Below are 11749 nucleotides of genomic sequence, written 5' to 3'. Positions count from 1 at the left end.
GAATGACTCCAAGCTAGGACACACTGTTTTCTCAATAGAACTTTGGCACAACTACAGTAAGAATATTATGGTTTCTGCTGTGAACTAAATTAACTGAAAGACAAATTAGCAGATCTATAGAACAGAGTGACTGAGGGAAAAGAGTAACTCAACTTCAAAGTTAATAGATGTACCCTCTCAACCACCCAGACAGAATATCTAAAACTGTTTCAATACCATTTAGAAAAAACTCCTTTTCAATTTTACATATTAAGAAATGTTTGATAACCCAGAGAAACTGGATTAGAAGAGAAAAGCAGCTTCCTAAAAATGAAGTGCAATACGTATGAAAAAAGTACTGAAAGCTGAGAACTCAGGGTAGGTGAACAAGTCAGCTTTCTGGCAGCAGCAACGTTAGAGAAGGGATATGAAGGCATAATTCCCCATTTATGAATTTGCACTGGCAGATGCCTCAGATGTAAATCCATATACACTGCAAGAGGACCGCTTATTTAAGCTGGGAGAGGAGGAAGTACCTTAAAAGCAGGTCTGAAGCACAGTGCTGACAAGACAGATGCATCCAAAATAAGAATATTCTTTGCTTGCAAGCATTATTATTAGTATAGAACATTGTTATGCAGCATATTATATAGCAAAAACTGTAGCGTATTTTTCAAACATTCCTAGTGCGGCGACAGCCTCTGAACTCTACAGAAGCACAGCTGTTTCCAGAAGTAAATTATGGCTCTTAACTGCAAAAGGCTCTTGAGCGTGCATCAACTTCTGTAACCCACTGCATTCTAGAATTTTAAGCTTCTGAAAGAAGAGTCATTCTCTATCTTGTAGATTTACTTTTTTTCCCCCAAAAGTACGTCTTCATATTCCTAGGCTATACTCATCTAGGGAAATGTAGAATGATATATTTGAAAATAAAATTCTTTGTTCTTTCTCAGAAAAAAAATCAATTCTCAATATGCACTAAAAGAAAGTATGGTAGACGATGGTACCAATTTGAAGTTTAAGTTATATCCCAATTGCACTTACATTTCTATTTAAAAATAATTCAAATTAGTCAATGCTTGTGTTATAGATGAGAGTTCAACAATACACAATACTACACTGCTGTGTTGTTTTCAGTTGGTTACTCCAAAGCAGACAGAAAAATCAAAACTATATGCTGGAATCACTCATGTGAAATATATCAACATTTCTACACAAAAAAAAGCTACAGAGACAGAAGCACAAGATGAATATTCAGTACAAAACCAGGAATTTTTAAATGCAACTTGAATTAATCCTATGCACTTCTTCAGAATTCTGTTCCAAGTCAGCATTTAATGTGATTTTATAGAAATAAAAAAGACAGTAAGCAACAAATGGCAGTCTAATAATGAACAAGTCCCTTTATCATTTCCACAGTATCTACCTATATGAAAACACTTAAAAATTGAGGTGATTTAAATATAGGAAATACCTTTGCTGACTCCTAGCCATTCTAGAACAACCCTCTTTATCTGGAGTAACAATTAACATTTATTATTTAAAGCTTTGTCCTTGGTAACATTTATTCTACCATCACATGCCCACTACGTTTCATGTTGTGTACTTTATGCATCCATTACACAAGGAAAAGTTTTAATATGTTTTCAATGAGTATTAAGAATAAATCATGTCTCCAGTATAACTAAACTGGTTACATTTATGTTGCTCGCTTAAATTTAGTTTTTAATTACTTGTACAAATAGTTTAAAATCTGCAATCAAAACCAATCAGATGTCTTAAAACAGTATGCCTAGGTTACATTCTGTCATTGTTACCTAGCTGCCTCATTTATATAGTCCCATCAGTGGATGATTAAAACTAAAAAGATTATGATTTCTTGTACATGTGTATCATTTAATCATCATCCTAAGTATAAATTTGCAACACAGTAGTAACACTGCAGGTATAGAAGTAATGCTTCCTATCAGGCATATGAAAAGATTAACACTCTACCACAGTTGATGCTGGTGCATTTATATAGAAGGCTTCTCACATATCATTTCAGTCTACAGGAGGTAGATGTTTGTCTATGAACTGCTTTACATCCATCATCTCCTGTTTAAAGATAAAAGTATGTATTAGTTGAAGTTCCCTACTAATACATATTCAGCTACACTAAATCATGTTTCAACATTTCAGTCATAATGAGCAACTGGGCTACAAATATCGAGTAATTAGTTACTTGATAAAATCATACCACTTTTCACACAAGTCAAGGCACTATGCACTCAGAAGAGGCTAAAATACAAGAAAAAGCAAAGACTACTTTTTCTCTTATCAGGTTGAGCTGGCAAGCTACATATCAATCATCAAGTGGTCTGAACAGCACCAGGCTGGACATGGACAGGATTTGAAAGTAGCTAAGGCCATAGCTTTGGGTATACTTTAAACTTTTGCAAGTTTTCACACAAGCAGTGTGAAAAACCTGCAGCTCCTCCTCCTAACCAGTCAGTTTCATCTTCATGATGCTTCCTTCCTTAACGAAAAGCAATACAGCAAACCAGACTGGGAAACCAATCCATGTTAAGAATAATTTAAAAAAAAAAAAAAATTAAATTAAGTCAATGTTGTAAGAAAGAGCACGTTAGTATATTTGCGTGACAACTCAATGCGGTTACTGCCTAAACGCAATACAACTGTGTAAATGTCCCGAAGATGTTGTCCAAGGGTACACTTCCCACAAGATGCAGCAATCCAAATTAAGTTACTGCTGCTGACAAATGACAGACTTGTTCCTTGCCTCCTCTTCTGCTTCTTGCTCCTGCCATTTACTTTGTTTGAGTTCCAATGCTTCAACTCACTACAGCTGCAAAAACTGAAGCCAGCAGCTTTTGCCATTTTAGCAAGTTCAAATGGTTCAAAGAAGTTTCTGATCAGCTCCAGAGCTGGTGCAAGAAGGAAGACAGAGCCACAAGGTCATGAGCAGAGGGAACTAGTCCACCCCTTTCTGGCAGCAGCAAGCCATTACATCAGCTCAGCTGCTTGCTGAGCCAGAACCATAAATACAGGTTCTGAGGCTGCCTCTTCTGTAGTGTTAACCCTCCCTCTCCGTTCCTTTGATGTCTCCATCCATAGAACTAACAAGATTCTTCTCTCCAAAATACAAGTTGGATTTATCTGTGAGACTCTGCCTTCCAATTCAGTGATTTTTTTTTAGTAGGCAAATAATAAAAAAGAGGAAAAGAAGAAGAAGAAGAAGAAGAAAAAAAAATTAAAAAAATTAAAAAAGAGTACTTTATAGACCAACTAGCCTAGTCCCAAAAATACAATCTTATGAGGAAGTTCCCACTAGTCACATAAACTTTTGCCTTGGATGCTTTTGCAGCCAGGCATTCAGTTACTCACTAAAGTAAGTCAATAGCATCAAGCACTTGTTATAAAAAACAAATAAACAAACCAACCCAAAAAAACAACCCCAAAACTCCCTTACCCAATACATATTTGTTTTGAGGGAAAAAAGTTAACCATACCCAGCTGAAATATTGCATATTAAGAAAATTACCTCAATACACGAGCTATGCATCATGCCAGAGTAAGTCCTGAAGGTTACGTTGGCTGGATTTATCATACTCTTTAGCTTCTCAACAGTGAGAGAACCGAACATTAAAGGAACCAATGGGTCACAGTCCCCATGGCACTGAAGAACAGCAATCTCCTTGTTGACACCACTGATAGGGCCCTGTTAGAGGTGGAATTAGAGGGGAGAAAAGAAGGACAGGAAAGTAAGTGGAGGTAAGGCTAACATCTTCGAGATAAAATAACCCCATGGCACTATGCCCTGTGGCATGACAAATTCGTTGAATTCTGAAGGAAAAAAGAACACAGAGTCTGCAAGTTCCTTATGAAATAAGCTCTGTGCCCAGTTCAAAAATGTGCAAATAAAAGTTTGGCACTAGTTTCAGAGCAGAACATGATTTCTGGCCACATAAAGAACCCAACGCTTTGTTTAAATACCTAGTCTCTAGTAAGATAGTGCCTTGCAGATTGAATAAAGGGCAAATAGAAAATTCATCTTCAAGGAAAATTTGCTGTATCCTCTAAGTTTCCTAGGAATGTAATTTTAAGCAGACATAGCTACTGGGTATTTCCTCATTTTCCCTACTTGCCAAACTCAAATTCCAGGGCCCTATTTTAAAAACTTCTGAGTTATCAAACAACTGTCAATATTCAGTAATAACGATGGCCACTAATTCCTGCACAAGATACAATCTTCAGATATACTCAATCCCCAAGTGCAAATTCGGTTAGGAAAGAAACACAAATACCTGAGGAAAAGAAGCCCGTAGAGGAAGCCAACAGCTGAGGGCTACAACACCTGCTAATTTTTGTTGTGTTGTAAGAGCTGTATACAATGATAAAGCACCTCCCTAAGATAAAGATAAATAAATATTAGAATGGTGATGGTAATGTTCCTTTTAATGCTTGTTTCAAAATCTCTGTTTTCTCCTTTAAAGGTCTTTTTCTATTCCAATCTATTCTTCCTTAAAACCAATATCAAAATCTGTATTTCTGTACAACATTTATTTTGCCTTCCCCCAGCCCCAAGTCCAGTAATCAATTTAGAAGTAAAACAGCAAAATTAACTGTTTGGGAAAAAAACCCAAACAAACCACAAAACATGAAATAAAGCACTATCACTCACGACAGTATTATCACTACTTTAAAATATTAATTTACTTGCATGCAGACTGGGGAGCTGGTGTATGGACCGATTAATCGATTAAACTACCTACCACAGATGTCTTACAAGTGTGAAGGGAAGGATTTTCCAAATAAATCCAGACCATCAAACGTCTACCAAATTAAAGTTAGGTTAAAAATACTAGCAAGGCTTTCAAGCAAAGCTATATAAGTTACATACATAAAGACTTTAAACAGAGCATTAATTTTAGTACTCTTTTCCCACATGCATGTTCATTTTCCAGTGAACAGTAATTATTTGCGTAAAACTAAAGAACTTCATTTGTTAAGGCAAAGGAAAACTGACACCTTAAAACTTTAGAAGCACCTAACATCAGCTCTTTTCAATTCAAGTGTCTGGTTTACTTCCCTAGAAAGAGATACTGTTCTTTCCAACCACACCTTACCTGAGAAAAGCCTCCCAGAATAATTCTATTAGAAGGAATTCCATTTTTTACTTCTTGATCTATCAGTGCTTTAACTGCAACATAAAGGCCAGTAGTTAAAAACCACCCCATTCTGTAGAAAGTCTAGAAGAAGAAAGAGACCTTCTCCCTGATGCCAACAGGAAGGTACTGAAAAGAAAATCTAGTCTGCTGTACATTAAAAAGTATCAAAAGATCTAGAGCATGATCAGAAATTCCAGTGCTACTGTACCATTTCCAGAGAGAAAAACATGCAAGAAAGTCTCACAAAAGCCCCACTGGCAGGAAGAGGGCATTCCCTTCTAACTATCCAGCATCACAAGTGAGTGCTTGTCCAGCTCTTATCTGCTGTGCTACTCAGAAGCTCTTAAGAAGAAAAAAAAAAAAAAAAAAAAAAAAAAAAAAAAAAAAAAAAGTACAAGAGTACTACACTGGTTCCCATGTACATTTCATACTTGAGAGTATGAAGTGTTTGTACTGGTGAATTACTCTACCTACTCATGAAGTTTAAAAAAAACAAAACAAAAAACCCCCACAAAACAAACCATGCACTTAGCTAAACTTTGATCAACAATAAGACAATATATACATATTACTTTCCCTAACCATTTTCTCTTTGTAAAATCTGTTTCAGACCGGTAATTCATTTTTAAGAATACACAGAAGTACTTTTAAGCCATAAAAAGTAATCCTAAGTGTACCATTCTCCGCTGCCTGCTTGATCCCAACTTCATCTTCCTGTGAATCTGGAGAAAGTCCAATAATATCAAACCTTACAAAAATACCAACAAGAGAATTACTCATTAGAACATCAATTCCACCTCCTTCAAACACAAATAATAAAATTGAGATATTTTCTGTATAAAAATGGTAGCTGACATATTAGTTAGTACCAACCACCCGTAGTTTACAGGAAATAGTGGGCAATCTGTGAATGTGGCTAAAAGGCTAGATCTGGTCAGCAAAGCTTTTCTGAGTTTTGCAGTCTTCTGTAATTTACTGCAGATTAAGCAGCTCAATTTTGATATGTGCTCCAAAAACATCAGCAAGAATTTCAATTTATCAGCTGCATGGTCAAAATTAAAATTCTGTTTGAAGAAATACAGGAAAAGCAAACACAAGTTACTTGAGGAAAAAAAAAAAAAAAAAAGAGGACTGGTTTAAGACTATTGAAATCTACCATATTTTTCTTGCTTTCTATTCAGAATGGACGTTTTAAAGAAAAGTTTCTAGATATCCTACTGGCCCACTAAATATTAACCACTAGTAGCAGTAATGTTTCCACTGCAAGTCTCTACTGACTATGAATTCACACACAATATAGACTACAGACTATACTTGTAAAATAAAGTGGATATTTTTATTTTAAGACCTACAAATTAGTCCTAGGAACAACCATTATTACAAATATACAAGGAATTAAGAGTGTACTTCTGAGAGCCCTTTTAGAAGAAAACTAAAGCAGAAAGTTTTTTATACTTACATCGACTAAAACTAGCATTCATGTTGTTCATGATTTTTAATTAAGAACAACGAGTTCAAACCACTAGATATCTTTTGATTAGAATCATCTGCAATTGAACAAATACTCACCATGACGGCATAGCCATGTTCATGTTCAAAGAAACTGGCATAACTGGCCTAGAAATGAGAATGAACAACACTGATGTAAGATATATACTGAAATTTAATAATGCAGATGCAGTTATGTCATGAAATTACATGTCTCTAATTCTGTCTTACTTTTAAACCATAATTAACATCAGCTGCTTTGCAGCATCTCTTCAAGAAATCTCTCTTGAAACTTGCCAGCCCAAACACATTTAATACTCAGAGCTGATTTACCACTTCCCATGGAGAGCAAGCAGAACATTAACAGGCTGCTTTATATAAATATATATGCGTGTGTGTGTGCATATACAGCATATACATTTAGATATATAAATAGATAGATAACACAGACATGTACCTCATTTAGATATTTCCAAGTTAACAGTTATTTATCACAGTTCCATACACATGCTCAGTGGATGATGGCACCTTACACAGCAGCATCAGCAAACCTAAGGAAGCAGCCAAAGGCAGCATAGCGGCGGATATGGGTCTGGCCACGCATGCTTCTCTCAACAGCAGAATCTGCTTAAGCAGCGCCTGCCTTCACTGCAGGACTCATCCCCACCCTTACGCTGCCATACGGCATCTTTTCAGACATACCAAGACAACTTCAGTGGACCATGCCGTGTATCAAATCCGGCTATGGTTTTAATCTACTGAAATCAAGGAACGTAAGTTCTGCGGGGAAAGACTGCAAGGAGACAAAGGGCAAGCAAAAAGAACAGCAGATATTGCTAAGCTCTTTTTGAATGGCTCAGCAAAGCGTGGCCATGTGGTAAAATAAATAAATAAATCACAGCCCAGTAATCAGTAATACACCAAACAAAACATGGCTTACTTATCTCCCTATAATCCCTGCTCCATGTCTCCCAAGACTGCTGGAGCAAAAGACAGTCTGAATTTTGTGTTAAAATAAATTAAGGTTACACTCAATTAGTTTTTCTATCATTAAGTAAATACTAGGTAGATCTTAATGCTTCATTTACTGACTCCTGACCCTGCTCAGAAGTATTTCACTTCTCAAATGGCCCAAAGACAGCTCAGATTGCATTAGTTGCTGAAAATATTAATATCCTGTGAATCTTTGAAACTTGCTGTAGGTAACAGGGAAATTTCACCTACTATACATGCACCTGAGTTTAAGAAGTACATGTACCTAATACAAAGTATATTTAATGGTCAGTAAAATAAAAAAAAAAATTATTCCCTGTTAAGGCTGGCTTTTAACAAATGACTGTTGAGGGAAAAGCAACAAACAACTCAATCCAATGAAAACAAAGTCAAAACAATCTAACTTTGCACATAAAACTTTCCAAATATGTTTTCAGTCTGAATCAGTAACAAAAGCAAAATATAAATAAAAATGCAGTTTTGCCATAAAGTAAATTGCACAGCAGTTCCTAAAAATAACCAAATATTTAATAGCATCAGCATCATTTCAGAGTGGTTTTTTTACATAAAAACGAAATGCAGAGATATCCAAATCCCATTTGACTTCATCATCTGTGCAAGTGTCTTAATAAGTAACTCTACAGAAAAATGTAAAACAAGAAAAGCTACAAACTTACGCATGTGGGCAAATGTATTTTACATGGGGGCTTTTGATACCTGCAAGCGCTTCTGACCATCCATGCCTGTTAACAAAAAAATACATTAAATGGCATTTACGCCTTGGCTTAGCTCTTATTTCTACGTTGGTGCAACAGCATGAAATCAGCATGAAAAATGCTGAATTAGATCAATATAAACACATTTCTAGAAAATTTTTACATCAACTGGAGTATGCTATGAATACAGTACTGAACTTGAAAGGTTTGTTCTGCCTCTGAATACTTGTTGCACACATACAGCCAGGGACACTTTATCTAATTTGACTATCATAGTCGCAGCACAGCTGCAGAGGCACCACTTTGGCTCTAGGCAAAGCCCGCTCTGTGTTGGGCTGGGTTTACTAACTTGGGTGCTACAAGGTATGAACACAGGTATCCTGCTTCCAGGCAGCACTAGCCCAGAGGCTGCTTTGCTGCTCCTGTAGACTTAAGGCAGCTTCTTTCACAGGCAACTTTGCTTTTTCTGAACCAAATTTCTTGATGTGGGAGAGTAGCAAACTGACATCTAAGCTAACTCCACACGGAGCCAACCTAATCCATCAGACCTATTAACTCCAGCTCAGTGCAAATGCTCTCAGATTTGGGGAGTCCTGAACAACACTCCAGATTGCAGGTAGCTTTTTAATCTCAAGTACATGCTGTGTGAACGCACAGAACAATGCGAGATCTGCACAGCCGATGAGTTACCCAGCTACCTACAAACCAGAAAGATGAAAAGCATAATTTAAATAAAAAGCTCCAAAAGCCTCACTCCAGGGCTCACCTAGACCTGAACCAAGCTGGACTCAAATCTGAATCTGTGCAGAGTCACTGCCTGTGCCCGCACTTTGCATTCCAGAACACTCAATAGCAGCTGTATTTCCTTATTTTCCACATTATTCAGTATCCCTAACTCACCCACTAAACTAGATATTGGAAAGTTGATTCTAAGCAGAAAACATCTGTAATAAATTCATCAGTGACACAGCTGAACTAATCAGACAAAGAGACAATCCATAAAAGCATGTTTGGTTCAGTTTTAATTTTAGTATCATCCTGAGCAGTTAATGTGTGCTCCCTAAAGTTAAAGATGTTTCAAACACACAGACATTTGAAACACTGGCTGCGTATCTCAGCCTACTTCCTACCAATACTTTTATATATACCATTAACAAATTGTGGGTGATACTACTTGCTTAATATTTGCAGTATGACAGGAGGCCAAATAAGAATCTAGAGGAGAAATGTGACTGAGAAAAGCTAGTTAGGTAGGAATTTGGGGATTATTTTTTAGCCAACTATATAAGGATTAATTTGAAAAATTTGGAAAGCGATGCTGCGTACACATTTAAGCAGACTCTTCAGAACAATCCTGTATGTTACACCTGTAGTCCAGATTTTGACAAGTACGTACCAATCATTAAGTGACGCTTATATAGAAGCTAAGAGAGAAAAAGAACGTAACCTCTGTTAGACACTTCTCAGAGTAAGAAAGATACAGTTGGTAAACTGAAGCGAGCAATTTAAAAATTCACGTGAAGTAGAACAGGTCACTTTAAACTGTGGGAAATTATAGAATTCTTAATTAGTTCTCTTCAGACCATTATTTTTTGGGTCACTGCTAGGCTTTTGGGTGAAAAAAAATGGCAGCAAGACAAAGGCAGTTTTGGCTAATCTGATCTGCAGTGGACTAGAGGAACAAATAGGGCTACATCTCCGTATTTCCACAGAGGAGTTCGGACTTGTTAGTGCATACATTCCAGCACGCTCAGTGCATTTGCAAGCTTCAGACTGCATGTTAGCTTTGTCACCAAAATGGAAATGCCACATTTGTATAAGGAATACAATTTACGTTAAAGAGCAAGTATCCGTGGGGTGTTTTTTTTCCTCCCCTGCAAAACCAAACATCAACCTGATTTGCAAGGACTGAAATTCCAAAGACTCAAAAGATTCTGCGGTCACTTGCTGAACGTTTGGTGCCAAGATGCCCGAAGCACTGCTGCTACAGCTGCATCCTGCCAGCAGAAAGGAAGAGGGATAATGCAAACAAGGTGGTGTGTCAGCACAATAACCGAGAGCGAACATCTCCGCTTGTAGAATACTGCCAAGTGCATGGACTTGACTCTTTTTAACTTACTAAGTGTCCAGGTTACGCAAGTTTCAATTTTGACGGCTTTTTTTTTTTTTTTTTTAAGTTCTTTGGTAAAAGTTTATGTCTTAAACATTGCAAGTTTCAACCTACAGGCAACACTCAACTTCCAGGCAACAAAAACGAAGTTCTTAAAAAACTACTATGTAATTTTGCCCATTAGGGAGTAAAACAGACAAAGCATTCATGCTACTTATTTTCAGTACCTAAGTGCCAATTCCTTTAAAGTCTTCCACCAAAAAAAGCTTTCGACACACTCCTAACTTGTTAATTCAATGGCTTTAATGAACATATGCTTCTATCTCGGCCCACACAAGCTTTCAAATAGAAACATTACACACCTAGAACACCTCTCAGAAATTCCCTACTCTTTCCATTTCTACTCAAACGTGGAAATAACAGGAAGAAGGCAAACAAGATATTTCACAGCTTGTTTGTTGGGGGGGGGTTTTTGAGTCTAAAGAGCATAGTTCAGATAGAGAAATCTGTAGACATTAGCTGACTACTTAGGAGTTTGCTTAGATAAATCAAGTAAGCCTGAATTTTAATGTTAAGTGTGCCATACTGAAGAAGAAACCATGGCCTAACCGCACCTACTAGCAAACCAGCAACCCACAAGTCCAAGGGGTTAAAAAAAAAAAAAACCAAAAAAAAAAACCAAGCCTCTACATTTAGACAAGCGCTGGAATAACCAGGAACCCACTCTCAGAAAAGCAAAAGATCAGAAACCCACAGACTTCTTTCTCCACCACCAAGTTTGACTCCAAAACAAAAGAGGGATCACGTTCAGACCAAATTAGGTAAGCGGTTGAAAAGAGAAAAGAAAAAGCACATAAGGACTTAAGATGGGCAATTTTAAACGAATAGTTGCCACCATCGTTCCAGCATACATGAAGTTTCATCTGTTGTTAGGCACTGCAGACAAATAAGGGCAAAGTAAGAAGCTTAAGTAACTTTTAACCGCTCACATCTTTAAAACAGGCAGCCTTATATTTGAAACCGTAATAACTATGAAGTATGCAATAAATCAGAATACACACCCGGTATCTCCCAGTCCATGAAGAAAAATGACCTAAAGGAAAATTAAAAAAAAAAAAACAAAAACAAACCAAAACACAGTGGTGTAAGATCACTAAACTGCAAACGCACCCAACCCACGCGCTACCGACGCCCACGCAAGGTCACACACGGGTGGGAGCACGGCACGACTTTGATCTTAGAGGACAACCCCGCTTCGTTCACTTCCCATCCCCGCTCTCCCCTCCCCGGCC

The 11749-nt window shown here is 37.2% G+C and overlaps 1 protein-coding gene across 4 annotated transcripts; it reads right to left on the bottom strand.

Moving 5' to 3' along the window:
* Window positions 1–6: 6 nt before the first annotated feature.
* LYPLA1 (lysophospholipase 1) lies at window positions 7–11549 on the bottom strand. 4 transcript variants are annotated; one of them, XM_035895857.1, is made up of 8 exons: window positions 11519–11549; window positions 8309–8374; window positions 6720–6767; window positions 5828–5898; window positions 5109–5182; window positions 4287–4388; window positions 3524–3700; window positions 7–2076 (listed from the first exon to the last, which is right to left on the bottom strand). In XM_035895857.1, the coding sequence occupies exons 3-8, from the start codon at window positions 6758–6760 to the stop codon at window positions 2023–2025; spliced, it is 519 nt and encodes a 172-aa protein (XP_035751750.1). In that variant the 5' UTR covers window positions 6761–6767; window positions 8309–8374; window positions 11519–11549; the 3' UTR covers window positions 7–2022. The 4 variants fall into 4 exon arrangements, with proteins under 4 accessions (XP_035751750.1, XP_035751748.1, XP_009638640.1 ...); XM_035895855.1 differs by lacking the exon at window positions 11519–11549 and adding an exon at window positions 10242–11121; XM_009640345.2 differs by lacking the exon at window positions 11519–11549 and having other exon boundaries at window positions 8349–8374.
* Window positions 11550–11749: the final 200 nt, after the last annotated feature.

Source organism: Egretta garzetta, unplaced genomic scaffold, assembly GCF_000687185.1.
Source record: "Egretta garzetta isolate BGI_Z169 unplaced genomic scaffold, ASM68718v1 scaffold36, whole genome shotgun sequence".
Taxonomy (NCBI): domain Eukaryota; kingdom Metazoa; phylum Chordata; class Aves; order Pelecaniformes; family Ardeidae; genus Egretta; species Egretta garzetta.
This window is presented reverse-complemented; position numbering and strand designations above follow the sequence as displayed.